We start from the raw sequence: 19,810 nt of genomic DNA, 5'->3' as shown, positions 1-19,810 counted from the left end.
CAGGGAAACATGAGCTTAGAGGGACTTTGATTCTGAGACAGCTTCTAAGGCCTCTTAGCCTGTTAAAGTACAAGTCTTTGGGGTATCACTTTCTGAGGCCCAATAGTATATTTCTAGGAATGGAATTGCTGGATTACATAATTCTATATTTAATATTTTGAGGACCTGCCTAAATGTTTTCAAAAGTAGCTGCACCATTTTACAATCCCACCAGCAACATACAAGGGTTGCAATTTCTCCACATCCAAGCCGACACCTGTTACTGTTTGTCTTTTTATTTTAGCCATCCTAGTGGGTATAAAGTAGTATCTGATTATGGTTTTGATTGATATTTACCTGATGACTAATGGCATTGAGCATCTTTTTATATATTTATCGGCCATTTGTTTATCTTCTTTGGAGAAATGTATTCAAATCCTTGCCCATTTTTAAAATGGGTTATTGGCTTATTGTTGAGGTGTAAGAGTTCTTTATATTTTGAGGGTCTATATATAGAAATACAAATGGTCAGATAAGTAGTTTACAAATACTTTCTCCCAGTCTGTGGCTTGTCTTTTTACTTCTTTTGATGCACAACGGTTTTGACAAAGTACAACTTATCTCCTTTTTTGTCACTTGTGCTTTTGGTATTGTGTACTTAAGAAACCATTGCTTAACACAAGGTCACAAAGATTTAATCCTATGTTTTTATCTAGGAGTTTTATAGTTTTAACTCTTAGGTTTGTTAAATAAAATGTACAGGAGGCTATTGGTTTGGACCAAGCTCCTGCACCAGGTCCAACAGACCAAACCAAAATGGTTTCACTCATGCTGAAATTCCACATCCCCAAGCCAAAACTAAGTTGTTTATCTGATCTTCCAAGATATATGTGTGTGTGTGTGTATATGTATATATATATATATATAGAGAGAGAGAGAGAGAGAGAAAATAGCTAGATCCCCAAACGGGCCAGTTTTAGCTGGCATGATGAGAAAGTCCCCTCTGTTTAACCTTTACAAGGAAAGCAACTTGAAATGATCAATCCACATTTTGTTCTCTGCTTCTGCTTTCCTCAGCCTTTTTCTGTCTATACAGCCAAGCTCCTTTGCTCAGCACATCAGAACACTCATTCTATAGAATGAGTTGTTGCCCGATTCTACAATCACAAATAAAAGCCAATTAAGGTCTTTAAATTTGTTATAACATGTTTAAGTCTCTGATGCATAGGGGTCTGCGGCCATGGCTAAGTGACCATGGTGCTCCTGGGAGTGAGACAGATAGGCAGCCAAAGGTGGTACAGCTTCACTTACATAACAAATGAGATTAAGTTAAAAGTCATTTACCTTCCCTTAAGTTCCCTTCTCCCTCTCCTTCTTCACCTATTAAAATAGCACATAAGCCCCAAAGTCTAACTTCTCTTCTTTTTTTTTTATAAACTGAAATGCTCCAAAATCTAACTGCTCCTTTGAATTCACATTCTTTGTGAACTCTCACATGTATGTATGTGATTAAAATCTGCTTTTCTTTGGCAAATGTGTCAGTTTGAGTTTAATTCACAGGCCCCCCAATCCATGAACATAAGAGGGCAGAGGAAAAAGTGTTTCTTCCTCGACACTATTAAGACACATTCATGCCAGAGCTGCTCAATAAGTATCTCTTGAATGAATGAATGAATAACGGGGGAGGGTCCAGAGTCTTTGGTCAGTTTTCTCCTGTCATTCTGACCTTTCAATTTAGCTCTTTGATGTCTTTTCCCAGGGACTTGCTGGATGTAAGTTTGGCTATAAATTAATAACAAAAATAGCTAACATTATCTCTTGTGCCAGTTATTTTATATAAATCCTCTCAATTTGTCTGCACAGAAATTTTCATAGGTGTCATTATAATTCCCATTTTATAGATGAGGAAACCAAGGCTCCAAGAGGTTAATTTTCCTCAGGTTATACAAGTCAGCAAGCGGCAGACCTGGGATATCACCCGGGACTCCCACAGATGGGCTCTCAGCATTGACTACTTGTTGGGGCAGACCTCTGTATCTTTGCTGCCTAGAAAGGCAGAGAATATGCCCATTTTAAGCATAGGAAAATAGTAAGGTCATGCATGTTTCAAGTCACAGAATTTACCCCCTTCCACTCCAGTGTGTCTGAGGATCATGTTGAATCAATCTGAGGCAGGATTGGGAGAGAGAAGTAAAAACACTGAGGAGGACATGATGCTATGTGTTGTTAATGGGATGTTTTCACGTAAAAAGGCTGCAGCAATTCTCATGTGCTTGGCTATGAGCAAGTAGGCCTTGAGTGGTAGGTATTCTGCTTTATGATGGCAATTTCATTTGGGAGGGACCTTTGCCACTAGATAGTTTCTAGGTTTGATGAACTAACTATTCATCCCTGCTAAAGGAGATTACATTCTGCCCCTACATACTTCCTAGAAGAGAATAGAGAATGATGCTTCCAAGGGACATGGGAGGCAGGTAGAATGGGGCCATGGGGAGTCTTTAAAATACCAGTAGCTGGCAAATATAGGCCAGACACTGCGGTACTTTGCTTCTGTGCTTTTTTTCACTCATAAATATTTATTGAGTACTTTCGGTGAACTAGTTACTAAAGAAACAGTAGGGACAAAATAAAGTCCCTTCTCTCTTAGACTTACATTCTAATATAGACAGACAATAAATACATAAATATTAACTGAAATGATTGTATTAAGTTCTCAAAATCACCTTTTTGATATTTTTGGTTTTCAATGATCTTTATTTTCTCTGCCTATATAAATTATATAAGCTAATTGTGTAAGATTTGCTTAATATGGAAAAGCCTAAGGAAGAAAGTAAAAACTCCATTATTGTGAAAACCATCACAAATGTTTTGGTAACCGTCCTCTCATCCTTATACATACATATATATAATTATAGCTAAAGAGGATTACCTTATATATCCTGTTTTTCATTCTAAATATGAAGCGGTTTTATAATACTCATTTTATAGACTAGGAATTGAAGGCTTAAAACTTTAAATATTAATAATATGCCTAAAATCCACAAATGGATAAGGTAGATACTAATCCTGACGTAAAATGTTTAAGGAGTTTTTTATTTTAATTAGTTTTTTAAATTAATTAATTAATTTTCTTGACACAGAGTCTCACTCTGTTGCCCCTGCTAGAGTGCAGTGGCCTCATCATAGCTCAGGGCAACCTCAAACTCCTGGGCTCAAGTGATCCTCCTGCCTCAGCCACCTGAGTAGCTGGAACTACAGACATGCCACCCCACTCCCACCCCAACCCTGCTAAGTTAAAAAAAAATTTTTTTTAGGAGGGTATTAAAAATAGCTCAATGTAGAAATAATTAAGCCCAGAACTGCCCCCGGGGGCGGGATGGGCGCTGAGGACGGATTTTAGGTATTTTGTTCTTGTCCCAGCAGTTAATTTTAGAGCGGCCAAGAGATTCAATTTCTAAACAAATAATTTTTTTTTCCTCAAGACTGATACGGACCACAAACACTCAGGGTTGCTACTAGTACCTAAACTCTTTCAGGCTGTTAAGTAGGTTAAAGCTTTTAACCTCATCTAAATCTCTTTTCGTGCAACTGTACAGATCTGTCTAGATTTATAGCACATGGTAGAGCAGTAACAGCTCCCGGGGTATTAATTATCACATTATTAAAACAAATTTTCCAGCATCTGCAAGTCCCTTCAGAGCTGTCATGCGAGTTGGCGGTTCGGAGCCAGTGGGGGGCGTTCTGTGACTGTGAAAGTTTCCAGGGAGAGCAAGAGGGAATAATGGAACAGCAGGGATTCCACACACAGAATTCCAGCCGTCACCAGCATTCCGCGGGCTCCAGGACAGGCTTTTTCAAACAGGAGCCCGCTTTTTCACACTGCGCGGGACCACGTGACCGCCGGCCAGCTCAGCTACTGGCCCTCGGAGTCTCACACTTGGCTTTGGCGCCGAACCTACCCCCTTGTGGACGCGACCATTCTCTACGCGCTCGGAGGTAGTACGGGCCAACCTTATGGTCAAGGCTTCTCCGAGTGAAGCTGCCGACTAAGTCTCAGGAAAGAGTTGGCTACAGAGTTCCAGAACGAAATGAAATCCACCTAATAACGCCGTAAAAGATCCGTTTTGCCGAGAAGAGAGAGCAGGCCTGAACCTGATTCCCCCTACGCCCTGAGGGAGCCGCGAAGATGGTTCCGTCCTAGGCGCGGACTCCGCCTCCACGGGCGCCGCCATTTTGTTTGGCTGGAGCGGAGTGAGCAGCGCTTTGGGGGAGGGGTCTCGTAGGCGCCTCACCTGACCCTTGGCCGCGCTGTTGCTGCTCCGGGGGGAGGTCTTCTACCCGGCTAGGGGCGCGGAGCCATGTACATAAAGCAGGTAAGGCTTTCGCCCCCCTCCCACCCCTCATGGGCGGGCGAGGACCACTCCTTGAGGGGGGGTGTTGCAGCGCGACCCGCGGCCTTTCCCCTCTCGGTGCGGGGTGGACCGGGGCTGGACTGGGGCTTGTGGGGGAGGGGAAGACCCTAGGCTAGCTAGCGCCCGGGCTGCGGGGGGCACGGAGAATTGGGGCGCTGCTCTGCAGCCCGGGCCTCCCCGCGTCTGAAGGAGGCAGGACCTTGGAGAGGTGTGGAGGGGCCGGCGGGGCGGGCCTCTGGGAGGCACCGGGCCTTCCCGGGCAGCCCGAGGGGGAGCTGCCGGGGTTCCGGCCGAGGGCTGGCGGGGCCGCGCCGCGGGCTGCAGCGGGCGGGAAGGGCTGTGCAGTGCTGCAGCTATTGGCCTGGCTCGGGCCATTTGCGTGGCATGCGTGGAAAGGCGGCCTCCCCGGCCCGGGGGCACCCCTTCGGGGCACTGGCTTGGGTGTCAGCTGTAACCCGGGCCTCTCCGCTCCCGGATTAACCCGCGGAGTCAAGAGAGACCCTCGGTATCGTAGAATGTGTAGCGCCGCCTCCTTCAGTTGTTTACTTCTGTCAAAATGGTCTTCCCGCCCTGGAGTCCACCACAAAAATGAGCCCATTCACACAATTTTGAAAAAGTTTTTCTATTGGATGTGTCGGACTTTGAGCACTCCTCCTTTGGCTGGCCGGGGTGTCTGCCTGAGAGACTCACTGGGCTTGGAGTCGGGAAAGCTGGGACCAGTCTGCCTGCTGGATACACTCGCTGTGGCGCTGCAGTGTTGAGTGATCCGTTAGCCTTTTGCGGTGTTCTTTTTCTTTTCTTTTCTTTTTTTTTTTTTGGAGACAGAATCTCACTTCTGTTGTCCGGGCTAGAGTGCCATGGCATCAGCTTAGCTCACAGCAACCTCAAACTCCTGGGCTCAAGTGATCCTCCTTCCTCAGCCTCCCAAGTAGCTGGGACTACAGGCATGCGCCACCATGCCCGGCTAACTAAAATAGTTAGCCCAATTAATTTTTAGTTGCCCAATTAATTTCTTAATTTTTAGTTGCCCAATTAATTTCTTTCTATGTATAGTAGAGACGGAGGTCTCGCTCTTTCTCAGGCTGGTCTTAAACTCCTGACCTTGAACAATCCACCCGCCTTGGCCTCCCAGAGTGCTAGGATTACAGGCGTGAGCCACCATGCCCAGGCTTTTGCGATGTTCTTGACATTGGAAGTTCCTTAGGAGGTTACTAAGTGTAACTGCTAAGAGAAAAACCCAGTACTTCACTGGCAAAAGGTACTGATAAAAGGACTGTTTTTAACAGATTTTTCATCATCACTTTCCAAAATTAATTTTTCTGGTATGGAATTCAAAGTTTTCTATCTTGCGTTAAATGAGACAAGAAAGGAAAGAAATGGAAAAGAAAAAAATGTTAATGTATAAGGAATTTCTTTGTGTGTGTGTTCTCAAAAATATCTTTTATTTATTAGGTGATTATCCAGGGTTTTCGAAGTTACAGAGATCAAACAATTGTAGATCCCTTCAGTTCAAAACATAATGTTATTGGTAAGTGTTCCCGGTTTACTAGATCGGATTTAACAATCTATACAGATATATAAATTTTGCCCATTTGTATAGAGGCTTAAGGGGACAAGAATTGTCTTTGAATATTAAGTAAATTTATATTTTCCGTATAATTTCTATGTCTTTTATTGCCTGGTGAATTGCTTATTTTATAAATTTTAAAATGTTGGATAGTACAATCATAAGTTAATTAAACATTTTTATTTGGGTAGCCTTGTATGTGTGAGAGTGTTTTAATAGCTTTAAATTTATAGTGAATGGCACTGAATTTAGCGTTTGAGTTACTGTTTTTCATATATCCAAGTTCAAATGCTCACTATTGCTGTATTTCAAAGGTGACCGACCTTTACTCACAAATTAGTTCTCAGATTTTTTCCGCTGTCAGTGTCTAACAACACACAGTGTAGCTTGGTTAGAGGAGCATAAATTTTGGAGCATAGAATGGGGTTCAAATCCTAGTTCTGGAACATATTCTTTTTCCAACTTTCTGAGAAGTTTTAGTTTTCTCATTTGTAAAGTGGACATAATACCTGTCTCATAGGGCTGTTGGGAAGATTAAATGAGAAAGCATATGTAAGTGTGAGCATAAAGTGTGATTGCCATTAACAATATTTAGTCATTAATAGATTCTTCAGATTATAATGTCCATTTTGCCGATATAGCTAGCAAAATTTTTTTTCTGACATTCTGCTGAATTTTTAAAGGATAGATGAAATAAGTGCTTCACCAGAGAAACAGATTGCTATTGAAACAATTTTGCTATTTAGTGTCCTCATTGTAGGATATATTAGTTTGCTAGGGCAGCTATAACAAAATACTGTAGACTGGTGGCTTAATCAACAGATTTATTTTCTGACAGTTCTGGAGGCTAGAAGTCCATGATCATGATACCAGGATGGTTAATTTCTGGTGAGGGCTCTCTTCCTGGCTTATAGATAGCTGCCATCTTGCTGTATGCTTACGTGATCCCACCCTCATGACCTCGTCTAACCCTAATTATCTCCCAGAGGCCCCCATCTCCAAATACTATCACCTTGGGGTTTAGGGTGTCAATGGATTTCAGGGGGACACAATTCAGTCCATTTCACAGGGTGAGATTCATATGGAAAATAAGTAAAGGGGAGACACTAAATGTTAATGTTCCCAGAAGACCCTAGAGAATCATACTTTCTTTATTTTGCATAAAATAAATAAAATCAAAGGCCAGGTTTTCCTTGCAACCTTGTGGCTGGGAATAAAGAAAATGTATTTTATTTTTTCTTGTGTTCTAGCTACTGAAGAGTCAGTTAATTAAATTGATATGCTATAAGGGTAGCTTGATTGTACTGGGATTGTTGATTACAGGTGCTTTCTGATTTTCATCAAAATCTTTAGAAATGTAGAAAAACAGTTATTAGATTTATTATTTATTTTTTTAACCAAAGACCATCCTTAATTATAGTATTAGTTCATGGTAACTGCATGAAAGCATTGCTTTTGGGAGGGATTAACAATTTCCAACTTAAAAACTTCCCCCTAATATAACAACAATTTATAGAAATAAATTTGTTAAAAGATATAGAGGCTCCTTTTGGGCCTGTTGCTAGAAAACTCAAGAATTTAATGAATGATACCAAGTGTGAGTATCCTAGAAAAAAGTTGACAAATACATCTCTTGGCTCTGTTGAGAGTGTCTTGCTATGCAAGGTGAAAATGTTTCTACACAAATGTTGGAGCCGGTTAGGTTTTCAGAATCCAAATTGATGGCAGTCACTGGTCCTTCAGACTGACCATCCATCTTATGGGGATGTAGCCTCCTCCTCTTGGGCTAAGCTGCTGTGGTGTACTATTTCATTAACTTACAAGTTAAAATGGATAAATATCTTAATATTTCAATTGTATAATTTTATAAATGATCTGTAAAATGATGACCATTATCTAGAGTGATTAGCTTATGTCTGTAAGGTCTGTTAGGTATCTTTGTTTTAGCTGTTTTACTCTCTTGGTTACAATGTTAGAATTGTTAACAGTCACTGTTACAAAGGAAAATTGTATAAGTGTTCTTTCTTTTGCTGTAACTAAAACAAATGAACCTAACATGACTTTATTGGTTAAACGTGTTTTAAAAACAGGTACCTCAGGAGGGCAAGGTGGCTCATGCCTGTAATCGCAACCCTTTGAGGATGGGAGGATCACTTGAGGCTGGGAGTTTGAGACTAGCCTAGGCAGTATAGCGAGACCCAGTCTCATAAATGAATGAATGCAAGAAAGAAAGAAAGGAAAGATAGATAGGTACCTTAATAATGTAAACAAGACCAAAAGTAGTATATACTGATATTGATCTTAAAAATATCCAGTGAAAGCATACTATTTTGATTGTTTAAAGATTTTGATCCTTAAAAAAAAAAAAAAATCAAGATTTGAAGGCCAGTATCTCTTGTGCTGATATTTGGTATACATACCAAATATATACCTTTTAAACATTTTTTTTAGCTTTTTAACAAAATAAATGTTAATTATAGAACATTATGGAAAAGCTTCAAAAGGAAGAAAATTAAATTATAATCCTTATACTCAGAAATAACCATTCTTAATAACAACAGTCTTCTATACTTGTCTTAGCCTTGGTTTCCTAGAAAACAGCAGGCATGCTTAGCTGCTAAGGCTTTCATGGGAGGTATAGTCTGAAGGCAAGAATGAGGGCAAAAGCTGGTCACAGTTTCATAAAGAAGATACAGCTGGTTTGTGGTCATGTTGGATAACTTCCAGACTGGCTTTGTGAACCCACTATGCCTTAGAAAGGTCAGATTGTAAAGGAATGGAGAGGATTTTCTGCTGGTGCCTGTCTGTAATTGGTCAAAGTTGACAACATAGGGCATTCCCCCAAGCTTTTGGATTGTGTTGCTCTGGAAATGAATTAACTCCACTGAAGTAGTCAGGGAGTTGTAGCCTCCTTTGGGTCTTCACAGATCTGACCGGAGTGTACTCCCAGGGTAGGCTGAAACAACCACAGGTATTAGGAGACTGAGCCTCTCCACTTGGCTGACTGATTGGCAGCCAAGGCCTGGATTGGGACAGGTGAATCTGGGGACACATATAAACTGGGTCAACCTCAATATTCCTCTAATCTTTGTATATATCTGTAAATTGGCATTTTTAAATTAAAATGGCTTATCGTATAATATTGGTAATCTGTTTTTTCTCAAAAATAAATCTTGAAATGATGTTCTCTATGGGTAGGAGTAATTTTTATAGCGAAATTTGTAAAGTTTCAGTTATTTATGAATAGATTATGGTTTTAACTATATTCATTCAGTGATAAATTATCTTTTTAAATTTTTATTTAGAAATAATTTCAAATTTATAGAAAAGTTGCCCCAGTAAGAACTGTACAGAGAATACTCATATCCTTTACCTGAAATTACATTGTTAACATTTTGCTTTATTATTTGTGTTCTCTCTTACACTCTCTACAGGTGCCTTTTTTTTTCCTAGAGTAAGTTTTGTACATATGGTCCTTTGTCTCTGACTTCAATGTGTACTTTCTAAGTATAGAGATATTATCTTACATAATCATAGTCCAATACTAATAATCTGTCCATTTTCCAGTTATGGTGACTGACTCAGAAATGTTCTTTATAGTATTTCTTTCCATCCAGTACAGGATCTAATTTAGGATCAGGTATTGCATTTAGTTGTCATGTTTCTTTAGTTTTTTTAAATGTGGATCATTTTTACAGCTTTTCTTTGTCTTTTATAACATTGTTATTTTGAAAAATACTATGTTACGATGTGTCCTTTTGAGGGTATCACATCTAGAGGCACGTGAGGTCCATCTACCTCTTACTGATGATGTTACTTTTTATCACCCAGTCAAGGTGGTGTCCAATGTTTCCACTGTATAGTTACTGTTTTTTCCTTGCAACTAATAAATAATATGGGGAGATAACTTTGGTACCATGCAAATATTGTGCTCTTTATCAAACTTTCTTCCTAAATTTAGTATCTGTTGATGACTCTTGCCTTTATTTTGATGATTACAAAATGGTGATTTTTCATTTCTAGCACTCCTTTCATATTACTTGACACTTGGTATTCTATAAGCAAGAGCCCTCCCTCCTTATTTATTTATTTTTTTTGTTATCAGTGTGGACTCATGGATCATTCCCCCCACCAATAATTTATAATTTATCTAGTCATTTTGGTACTCAGATTGCCCTAGATTTAACCAGTGAAAGTCCCCTTCAAGCTGGCTCTTGTGTTTATGATATGCCTTTTTAAAGTACTTTTTGGCATAGCGTAAATGACCTTCTTGGGATTTACTTTGTGTAAAAAGTGAGAACTTTGGGGCTAATTTGCTCAGGATGTTTAGATTCAAGATTGAGAGATTGACATAGTTATTTATCACTCTTCACACTAAACATTTCTAGCCTGGCATGGTGGTGTATGCCTGCAGTGTCCCCGCTACCTCAGGAGGCTGGAGGCAGGAGTTGAGGTTGCTGGGAGTTAGGCTGACGCCATGGCACCTCTAGCCCAGGCAACAGCAAGGCTCTGTTTCAGAAAACAAACAAACAAATAAAAACACTGAACATTTCACTGAACAAATAGTTTAAGTCAAAAGCTTATGATATCCTTTTATGCTTACATCTGAATTTAGATAGTAAAAAATGTTCCTTATAATCATCCATACTTTTGTGGTTCTGACAGACTATATGTGGTAGGTAGGCTTGATTGTAAACAGTTTAACATGAGGACAGTTTGAGAATTTAAGATGATTAAGTATTTTAGAATGTTAGCAATATATGAATCTTTAAATTGTTAAAAAAATAATGTACATAATTATAATAGATTCTACATCCATTGTAATGATTATAAATTATGAAAGCCAGGTTTTTAAAATTCCTATTAGTTTTAAACTGTTGGGAAAGAGCAAAAAAATTAACAGTGAAAAACCTTTAAAGGAAAAACCATCTGTAGTTTATTATACTCATTTAGCGATCGAAGCTTTTTGGGGGCTTTTTTGTTCAGTGTTTTGTTGTATTTAGCTTTGAATATTGAGATGTATTAGAAAATGGGATTTTAAAATGAGTACTTTAAAAAATTTAAAGTTTTGCTTTTATTGGTTTTATATGAAATAACTTGTACTTTTTGAAATTTTATAGTGGGCAGAAATGGATCTGGAAAAAGTAACTTTTTTTATGGTAGGTATTGTTTTTTGAATTCTAAATATCTAGACCTAGGTATCTTAAGATAATTTATTAAAATCACTGGTTTTCTGGGCGCTCACGCCTATAATCCTAGCACTCTGGGAGGCCCAGGCGGGTGGATTGCTCAAGGTCGGGAGTTCAAAACCAGCCTGAGCAAGAGTGAGGCCCCGTCTCTACTATAAATAGAAAGAAATTAATTGGCTAACATACATATATATGTGTGCGTACGTGTGTGTATATATATATAATTAGCTGGGTATGGTGGCGCATGCCTGTAGTCCCAGCTACTTGGGAGGCTGAGGCAGGAGGATTGCTTGAGCCCAGGAGTTTGAGGTTGCTGTGAACTACGCTGACGCCATGGCACTCACTCTAGCCTGGGCAACAAAGTGAGACTCTGCCTCAAAAACAAACAAACAAACAAACAAAAAAAACCCACTGGTTTTTTGAGGTTACATCTGCGTGAAACCAAATACAGGGTTGCATTTTAGTATTGCAGGTTTAAAGTGTAAGGATCTAAGTCATGCTCTCTACCCAGTGACTAATTAGCTGTGTTAGACTGGGCAAAAGACTTAACCTTTCAAATTGTTCTTTTTGTTTTAAAAATGGAGATGTTTGCCCTATCTACCTTAGATGGGTCTTGAAAATCAAGTGAGGTAATCCACATGAAAGTGCTTTTTAAATTTGAATGCAGTTTATAAATGTTGTAAATGTATATGTTAAAAATATGTATAAATGCAGTAGAATAGTTAGTATTGTTTTGGAAAATGGTTCATCTTTCTGTTTCACCTTTTAAAAAATGTTTTCTAAACTTTTTATAAAGGATTCAGGAGTATAAAAAAACTTGAGGCTCAAAAGGCAATATTGTCAGCTTGAAGACAGTAAACAGAGCTTTGAAAATTCTCTCCAAAGATAAAATGCATTTAAGTATAATAATGCCTCTTAAATCCTTTGGGAAGGAATAGACTATACAAAGAATACATTGAAAAATGTGAACTCCTTAGTTGGGTAATGCTTGAGGGAAAGGGAAATTTAGCACACTGGTTTAGTGAGAACAAAGATTCTCTCTCTTCATGCCAACAAATCTGAAGGGACTCTGTACCCTATATATCCTATTAGTGGCTGTAATTTGGCATAGCAAGAGAATAGATTGGAGCGGAAGTGTGTATTTCAGAATCTCGGGAGAGATGAGAGCAATTTGAATCTTCTCCTCCCCCGAAAATCCCTGTGATTATGAGAGACAACTATTTCCCACCCCCAACACACACATTAATGCTCATTTGCACGTACTCACACTCCACCCCACCCATGCAGAATGTCAGTGATCTCTTGGGTGGATTGGGACCAGAATAGCTTAGTAAAGAAGTCCATTTCTTGGGCAGGATGGTCCAGTTAGGCACTCTGCATGGAAGTAGGAATGGCTCTTTACAGAAGGTAAGGACAGTATAAGCAGCATAGAAGTTGAGAATCTGAAACATTTCCCTGTATTTCCTTAGTTTTATTTCTTTTGATAAAATATCCAATTAATTATTAGATATCCAGTATATTGTTAGAATACATCTTTTTTTGTTAAAAAAGATTTTAACTAATACATTTGTGTCTAGTGGGGAAGACAAGCAAATGTACTATTAATCTAACCAGTCACTGTAGATTTTGGTCAAGAAGTAGACCTTAGTTTTGTTTGTCAATTTTCTTGTGCCAAAATGTTTTCTCTTTATTTTCTAACCTTAAATGTTTTGGTGAAAACTTCTCAATATTTTTCTCATATCGTCATTTCCTACTTGATTAGTTTGATGTGCAGGCAAATTTTCTACGTTCCTTTCATTTACATGAAACTAGTAATTACTTTATCTGCATTGTTTGTTACCGAGTACACTGTATTCTGTTAAGCTATGAGAAGTTATGAATAAGTCATAAATCCTTTTTAGACTAACTAATAGTTATGTTTTTGTATTTCTAGCAATTCAGTTTGTTCTCAGTGATGAGTTTAGTCATCTTCGTCCAGAACAGCGATTGGCTTTATTACATGTGAGTAAGACTGTTTTAAGACATTATTGATATTATATGCTTTAAAAAAAAAATACATTGTTAGGCCTGGCGAGGTGGCTCACGCCTGTAATCCTAGCACTCTGGGAGGCCAAGGCTGGCAGATCGCTCGAGGTCAGGAGTTCGAAACCAGCCTGAGCAAAAGCGAGACTCTGTCTCTACTAAAAATAGAAAGAAATTAATTGGCCAACTAAAAATACATAGAAAAAAAATTAGCTGGGCATGGTGGTACATGTCTGTAGTCCCAGCTACTCGTGAGACTGAGGCAGGACAATTGCCTAAGCCCAGGAGTTTGAGGTTGCTGTGAGCTAGGCTGACGCCATGGCACTCTAGCCTGGGCAACCATGTGAGACTATCTCAATAAATAAATAAATAAATAACATTGTTAATCCTGGTTTAAAAAATTATTTGTCCAAGTTTAAGATTCTTTGAAGACATAACAGTTTATCTTTTTTTTTTTTTTTTTTTTTTTTGAGGCAGAGTCTCGCTTTGTTGTCCAGGCTAGAGTGAGTGCCATGGCGTCAGCCTAGCTCACAGCAACCTCAAACTCCTAGGCTCCAGCGATCCTTCTGCCTCAGCCTCCCGAGTAGCTGGGACTACAGGCATGCGCCACCATGCCCGGCTAATTTTTTATATATATATCAGTTGGCCAATTAATTTCTTTCTATTTATAGTAGAGACGGGGTCTCGCTCTTGCTCAGGCTGGTTTTGAACTCCTGACCTTGAGCAATCCGCCCGCCTCGGCCTCCCAAGAGCTAGGATTACAGGCGTGAGCCACCGCGCCCGGCCAACAGTTTATCTTTTAAGTGTGTTATTCTGCTGTGAAATTCAGCGCCATATCTTAATGGCAGATAAAGGCCTAATTTTTATACAATGGTTAGTAGAAAATTGTAGGCTTTGCTTATAGTTGAGTATATCTGCCATATAAATTTCTTTAAGAAGGTCTTCTGGTAAGATTTAGGAAGGAGGTTTGCTGAGGAGAAAGAAGAGTTTGAAATTGGGGATTAGGAGCTTACAAATGCAGAACCAGAAGTTAATTAGTAGCATAGAGAAACAATCATTACAAACTAAACAACAAAAACGTCTGTTTTATTTTTAGCCATATTTGTACTTAGATAGTAATATCATTTTCCAGTATGAAGAAAAGTACAAATGCTCCTTGACTTACAGTGGAGCTATGTCCCAACAAACCCGTTGTAAATTGAAAATACCATAAAGTTGCACACGGCTTTAATACACCTAATCTACTGAACATCGTAGCCTACCCTACCTTAAACATGCTCAGACATTTACGTTGGCATACAGTTGGGCAGAAACATCTAACACAAAGCCTATTTTATGATAAAATGTTGAATATCTCATTTATTGACTACTGTACTGAAAGTGAAAAACAGAATGCTTGTATGGGTACTCAAAGTATGGCTTCCACTGAGTGTAAACTGCTTTCACATCATCCTTAAGTTGAACCATACTAAGTCAGGGGCCATCTGTAAATTTACATTAATGCAAGTTGTTAGAATTTTTTATTAATCATGAATAATGAAGTAAAGTAAGTTTAGGATAAAAAATTATAAGAGGTAGTCAGACATAGTGGCACATGCCTGTAGTCCCAGCTGCTCAGGAAGCTGAGGTACGAGGATTGCTTGAGGCCACAGTGCACTATGATTGTGCCTGTGAATAGCCACTGCATTGCAGTCTGGCAACATAGTGAGACCTTGTCTCTGAAAAACAAATTATCAAGGCTATAATAAAATAATATAATTATCTTCTTTCTGATTTGAATATTGCTTATAATTAATTTTAAGACCAGAAAATGAGATTCTTCCATATATCCTAATATGGTATCTCTTACACTTAGGAAGTTCTTTTGTTTAACCATTATCTTTTTTTTCTCTCCTTCAGTTTGTATTTGTAGCCCAGTAATCAGGATTGATCCCCTATAGAAAAATTCTTTTTAGGTTTCTCAGATAAGCATTAAAAGAATTAGTAGCCTCTTTAGTATAATTCTTCGTTGTATTGAACCACTACATACTAACAGTTTATAGAATCTGGAAATGATCTAGACTTGGTATGTAGTTGTCATGTCATAAAGTCGTCTAAATGTGACACATGTTAATTGTGTATATTTCATAACATTTAAAACCATATAGACCATTTCAAAGGCCTGGCATGTTGACTCAAACCTGTAATCAGCACTCTGGGAGGCCGAGGCAGAAGGATCAGTCAGGAGTTTGAAACTAGCCTAAGCAAGAGTGAGACCCTGTCTACTAAAAATAGAAAGAAGTTAATTGGCCAACTAAAAATATATAGAAAAAATTAGCCGAGCATAGTGGTACATGCCTGTAGTCCCAGCTACTCGAGAGGTTGAGGCAGAAGGATTGCTTGAGCCCAGGAGTTTGAGGTTGCTATGAGCTAGGCTGACACCACAGCACTCTAGCCTGGGCAACAGAGTGAGACTCTGTCTAAAAAAATGAATGAATGAATGAATGAATGATATAGACCGTTAAATGATAAGACAGATAAATGATATAGACCGTTAAATGTTAAGACAGATTTCTAGTAATTATCACATAATTTCTTAGAGTTCCTTTCCAGCATTAAGATGATACTATAAGAGAAAAGCCTCAGGGTTTTAGATACAGGCAAATATGTATAATTAGGTGGCCCCAGTCTTGTGGTATAAAAAAGTGATCTGCAGAATAAAATGTAAGTATATATAATTTTGACATCTTTTGCATAGTTCTTATGTTTTATTTAGAATCAAAAGCTATTTAGTTGAAAAGTTTTCTTATCCTAATCCAATGTCTCTGCTGTTTTGGCAAGAGGGGGATCTGGTCTTACAGAAATTGTTCTCTGTTGAATCAGGCTCATTACCTTGCATTAGACTTTAAAAATGTTTAAAGAATATGAATGAACCACTTAAATGACAAATTTTTCATTTTTCTTATTTTTAGGAGGGTACTGGCCCTCGTGTTATTTCTGCTTTTGTGGAGATTATTTTTGATAATTCCGACAACCGGTTACCAGTAAGTAACTTTTTCTCCTTTTTTTTAGTAATGATGTTGAGAATTATATTGATGTATTATTAATAGCTAATTTTTTTCATACTTTGAAACATTTATAGCTCTAATTAAGCTTTTATAATTTTTAGTTTACATTAAAACATATCGTTTACGTACTGATTTTGTTTTAAAATTATGATGAATATTCTGGTCAACAACAAATGAGAATGTGTAGTCTGTTGTGAAGAAATGTCTTTATCACGAGTATTCATAGCATTATCTTTAGGGAGATAAGTGAAATTTTAAAATAAATAGTTATGGTCAAGGACTTTAAAATGACCTTAACTGAAAGTGTTCTATTAATACTTTGCTATCGAATTAACTGGGCTTGTACATTTTTTCTTAGATCGATAAAGAGGAAGTTTCACTTCGAAGAGTTATTGGTGCCAAAAAGGATCAGTATTTCTTAGACAAGAAGATGGTCACGTAAGCATTTTTCTTTAAATTTACAATTTCTTTACAAAAGAATTAAATAATTCTTTCATTTGCCTCATATGTGAGATATATTTGCCTCATATTTAACAAGTCAATATTTAGAACATACACACAAGAATCAGAAGGTTCTCTGAGGCTCATAGAACAGATGGTTTAATTGCTGATCTCTACTTCTTAATGTTACTTAACCTAGGAGCTACTCATTGTTTGCTTATTGTTGGCTGCTTTAAAATTATTTATCTGAAAAAATAATTTTAATGTTTATCAACAGGAAAAATGATGTGATGAACCTCCTTGAAAGTGCTGGTTTTTCTCGAAGCAATCCTTATTATATTGTTAAACAAGGAAAGGTAAAACAATTGTATGTCCTTTTGTTTGTTTGTTTTTTTTAGAATTTGTTTTCTAAGTAATTGTTCAATTGAATGATGAATTTGGTTTATTGATTCTAGTGGTTAAGCTGAAGCAAAAGTAGACCTTACTGTTTTTTGTTTTTTATTGATTTATTTTGTATTGAAGTTTATTATCTTTTTCATGGATCCAAAGTACAAAATAGATCCATTGCATATTGGGATAGAAGTATTTAGTAGATTAAGTGGATCTTGTTTTCTTAGTGACTTGTATTACTCATTGAGGTGCACTGTGTTGGAAGACATTATTGGCTTACAGAAATTATAATGATCATACTTAAGAAAATTGTAGAAATTGTATAAAAGTGATATTTGAACAAATTACTTTCTAAGTTAATATGCTTTATTACTCAGTTTATCACAGAATTAAAGTATTAAAAAACTTACATTACTGGAAATCTACCAACTGCTACATATTATTTTCCTTATGAAGGTTGTATGTTTTATATTTTTTTAGCAGCTAAACTACAAACTTTAGCTGATTATTCTGCTGCCTCCTAATACTTTCAACTATGTCTAAGATAATTTCTTAGGCCGGGCGCTGTGGCTCACGCCTGTAATCCTAGCTCTTGGGAGGCCGAGGCGGGCGGATTGCTCAAGGTCAGGAGTTCAAAACCAGCCTGAGCAAGAGCGAGACCCCGTCTCTACTATAAATAGAAAGAAATTAATTGGCCAACTGATATATATATAAAAAAAAATTAGCCGGGCATGGTGGCGCATGCCTGTAGTCCCAGCTACCCGGGAGGCTGAGGCAGAAGGATCACTCGAGCCCAGGAGTTTGAGGTTGCTGTGAGCTAGGCTGACGCCACGGCACTCACTCTAGCCTGGGCAACAAAGCGAGACTCTGTCTCAAAAAAAAAAAAGATAATTTCTTCTCATAACTTACCCTGTAATGTCCTCATAGTTTTGTATAGTGTGGTTTTTTTGGACTAGGGGAAAATTCTTGAAAATATCCTCTAGTTATTTATACTGTAGGTGTTTTAAGGTACATGTGATTACAAGAATATGGAATTTCCGTTTTGGAAAATGTGGTACTGGAAGAACAAGTTTTTGAAAAGGCTGTCTTCACTATTTGTGGGAGAGAAATTTCTTAAAACAAAGGCTGATTTGAAAGCAGTTTTCTAAGTCCCCTTACTCCCAAACATAGTCTCTTTTACTTCATTTCACTTATTATATGTTATTTTAGATAAGCCATCCATGATTACCTTATATAAAAACATTGCTTCCCCTCCAATCCTATATGCTTTATTTTCTTAATGCTCTGTTTTCTTTTTTTGTTTTTTTTTTTTTGAGACAGAGTCTCACTCTCTTGCCTGGGCTAGAGTGCCATGGCGTCAGCCTAGCTCATAGCAACCTCAAACTCCTGGGCTCAAGCAATCCTCCTGCCTTAGCCTCCCGAGTAGCTGGGACTATAGGCATGTGCCACCATGCCCGGCTAATTTTATATATATATATATATATTTTTTTTTTTTTTTTTTTAGTTGTCCAGCTAATTTCTTTCTATTTTTTTAGTAGAGATGGAGTCTCACTCTTGCTCAGGCTGGTTTCGAACTCCTGAGCTCAAATGATCCGCCCACCTAGGCCTCCTGGAGTGCTAGGATTACAGGTGTGAGCCACCATGCCGGCCGATTGTAGTTTTAATATTATGGCTTTTAAAAAAATGTGTTATTTCATGATATTTTCCCCTTGTAAAAATACCTTGTTCTTTGGTAATGGAGTTTATCTTTTATACCTTATCATATTGACTAAGAAAAATGGTAGTATTGGATATTCCTTAATTTGTTAATTTTAAAGGAGATCTATGAATATATTCTAATTGGAGTTTATTTGCAAATTTCATTTAAGTAAAGGCAATATAGATATGTAGATACATGTATTGTACAGATTACATTAGTCAAATCACAATCTACTTAAAACTTAGCATGTGAATACACGTTGGGCATCCCCAATCCAAAAATCCAAAATTGAAGTGCTCCAAAATCCAGAACTCTTTGAGTGGCTGACATGACAGTCAAAGGGAATGCTCATTGGAGCATTTCAGATTTTCAGGTTTGGGTTGCTCAATTGGTAAGTATAAATGCAAATATTAAAAAAGCCATCAAAGCAGTAAGGGTGATACTATTTAAAAAAAAAAAAAAGAAGAAGAAAAAATCCAAAATTTGTAACATTTCTGCTTCCCAAGCATTTAGGATAAGGTATACTTAACCTATATATGTATTAAAAACTTTCGAGGTAAAGTTCTTAAAGAGCAGTCTAGAGCTATGTAATTATTTTTCTAAAATTTTTAGATCAACCAGATGGCAACAGCACCAGATTCTCAGAGACTAAAGCTATTGAGAGAAGTAGCTGGTACTAGAGTGTATGACGAAAGAAAAGAAGAAAGCATCTCCTTAATGAAAGAAACTGGTAAAAAAAAAAAAAAAAAGTGATTCTGCCTGCCTTCTTTCTGTTGCAAATTGCTTTTTCATTGTGTTATAACCATAAAAGGAGTTATGTCTATTACCAGAAATATACTGTATGATAATTTGCCTATGTACTGAATGGAGAAAAAATTAGTTTAAGACAGTTTACGGTTTGAGATTTCTAATAATTCATCTCTTTGAATAAAGAAGCGCTACTGTTAGATACGATATAACATAGGGCCTTTGCAAGTCAACTACTTTACTTCTAGCTTTCTCATCAATTGTTAGGACAACAAATTTGGATGTATTCCTCAAAAAAAACCCCAAAAAAACCCAAA

The 19,810-nt window shown here is 37.7% G+C and overlaps 1 protein-coding gene across 1 annotated transcript in view; it reads left to right on the top strand.

The window, feature by feature from the left end:
- Positions 1-4,171: 4,171 nt before the first annotated feature.
- The window catches only part of SMC3 (structural maintenance of chromosomes 3), a 37,890-nt gene continuing 22,251 nt past the window's right edge, over positions 4,172-19,810 (top strand). Inside the window, exons 1-8 of the mRNA XM_012771196.3 lie at positions 4,172-4,352; positions 5,844-5,919; positions 11,079-11,117; positions 13,081-13,148; positions 16,121-16,192; positions 16,575-16,654; positions 16,935-17,013; positions 19,359-19,476. Coding sequence (XP_012626650.1) covers positions 4,338-4,352; positions 5,844-5,919; positions 11,079-11,117; positions 13,081-13,148; positions 16,121-16,192; positions 16,575-16,654; positions 16,935-17,013; positions 19,359-19,476 — 547 coding nt within the window. The 5' untranslated portion in view covers positions 4,172-4,337. The remainder of the gene's footprint in view (positions 4,353-5,843; positions 5,920-11,078; positions 11,118-13,080; positions 13,149-16,120; positions 16,193-16,574; positions 16,655-16,934; positions 17,014-19,358; positions 19,477-19,810) is intronic.

The sequence above is a fragment of the Microcebus murinus genome, chromosome 14 (genome assembly GCF_040939455.1).
Source record: "Microcebus murinus isolate Inina chromosome 14, M.murinus_Inina_mat1.0, whole genome shotgun sequence".
NCBI classification, from domain to species: Eukaryota; Metazoa; Chordata; class Mammalia; order Primates; family Cheirogaleidae; genus Microcebus; species Microcebus murinus.
Note: the sequence above shows the minus strand (reverse complement) of the source record. Positions and strands in the feature narration are given on the sequence as shown.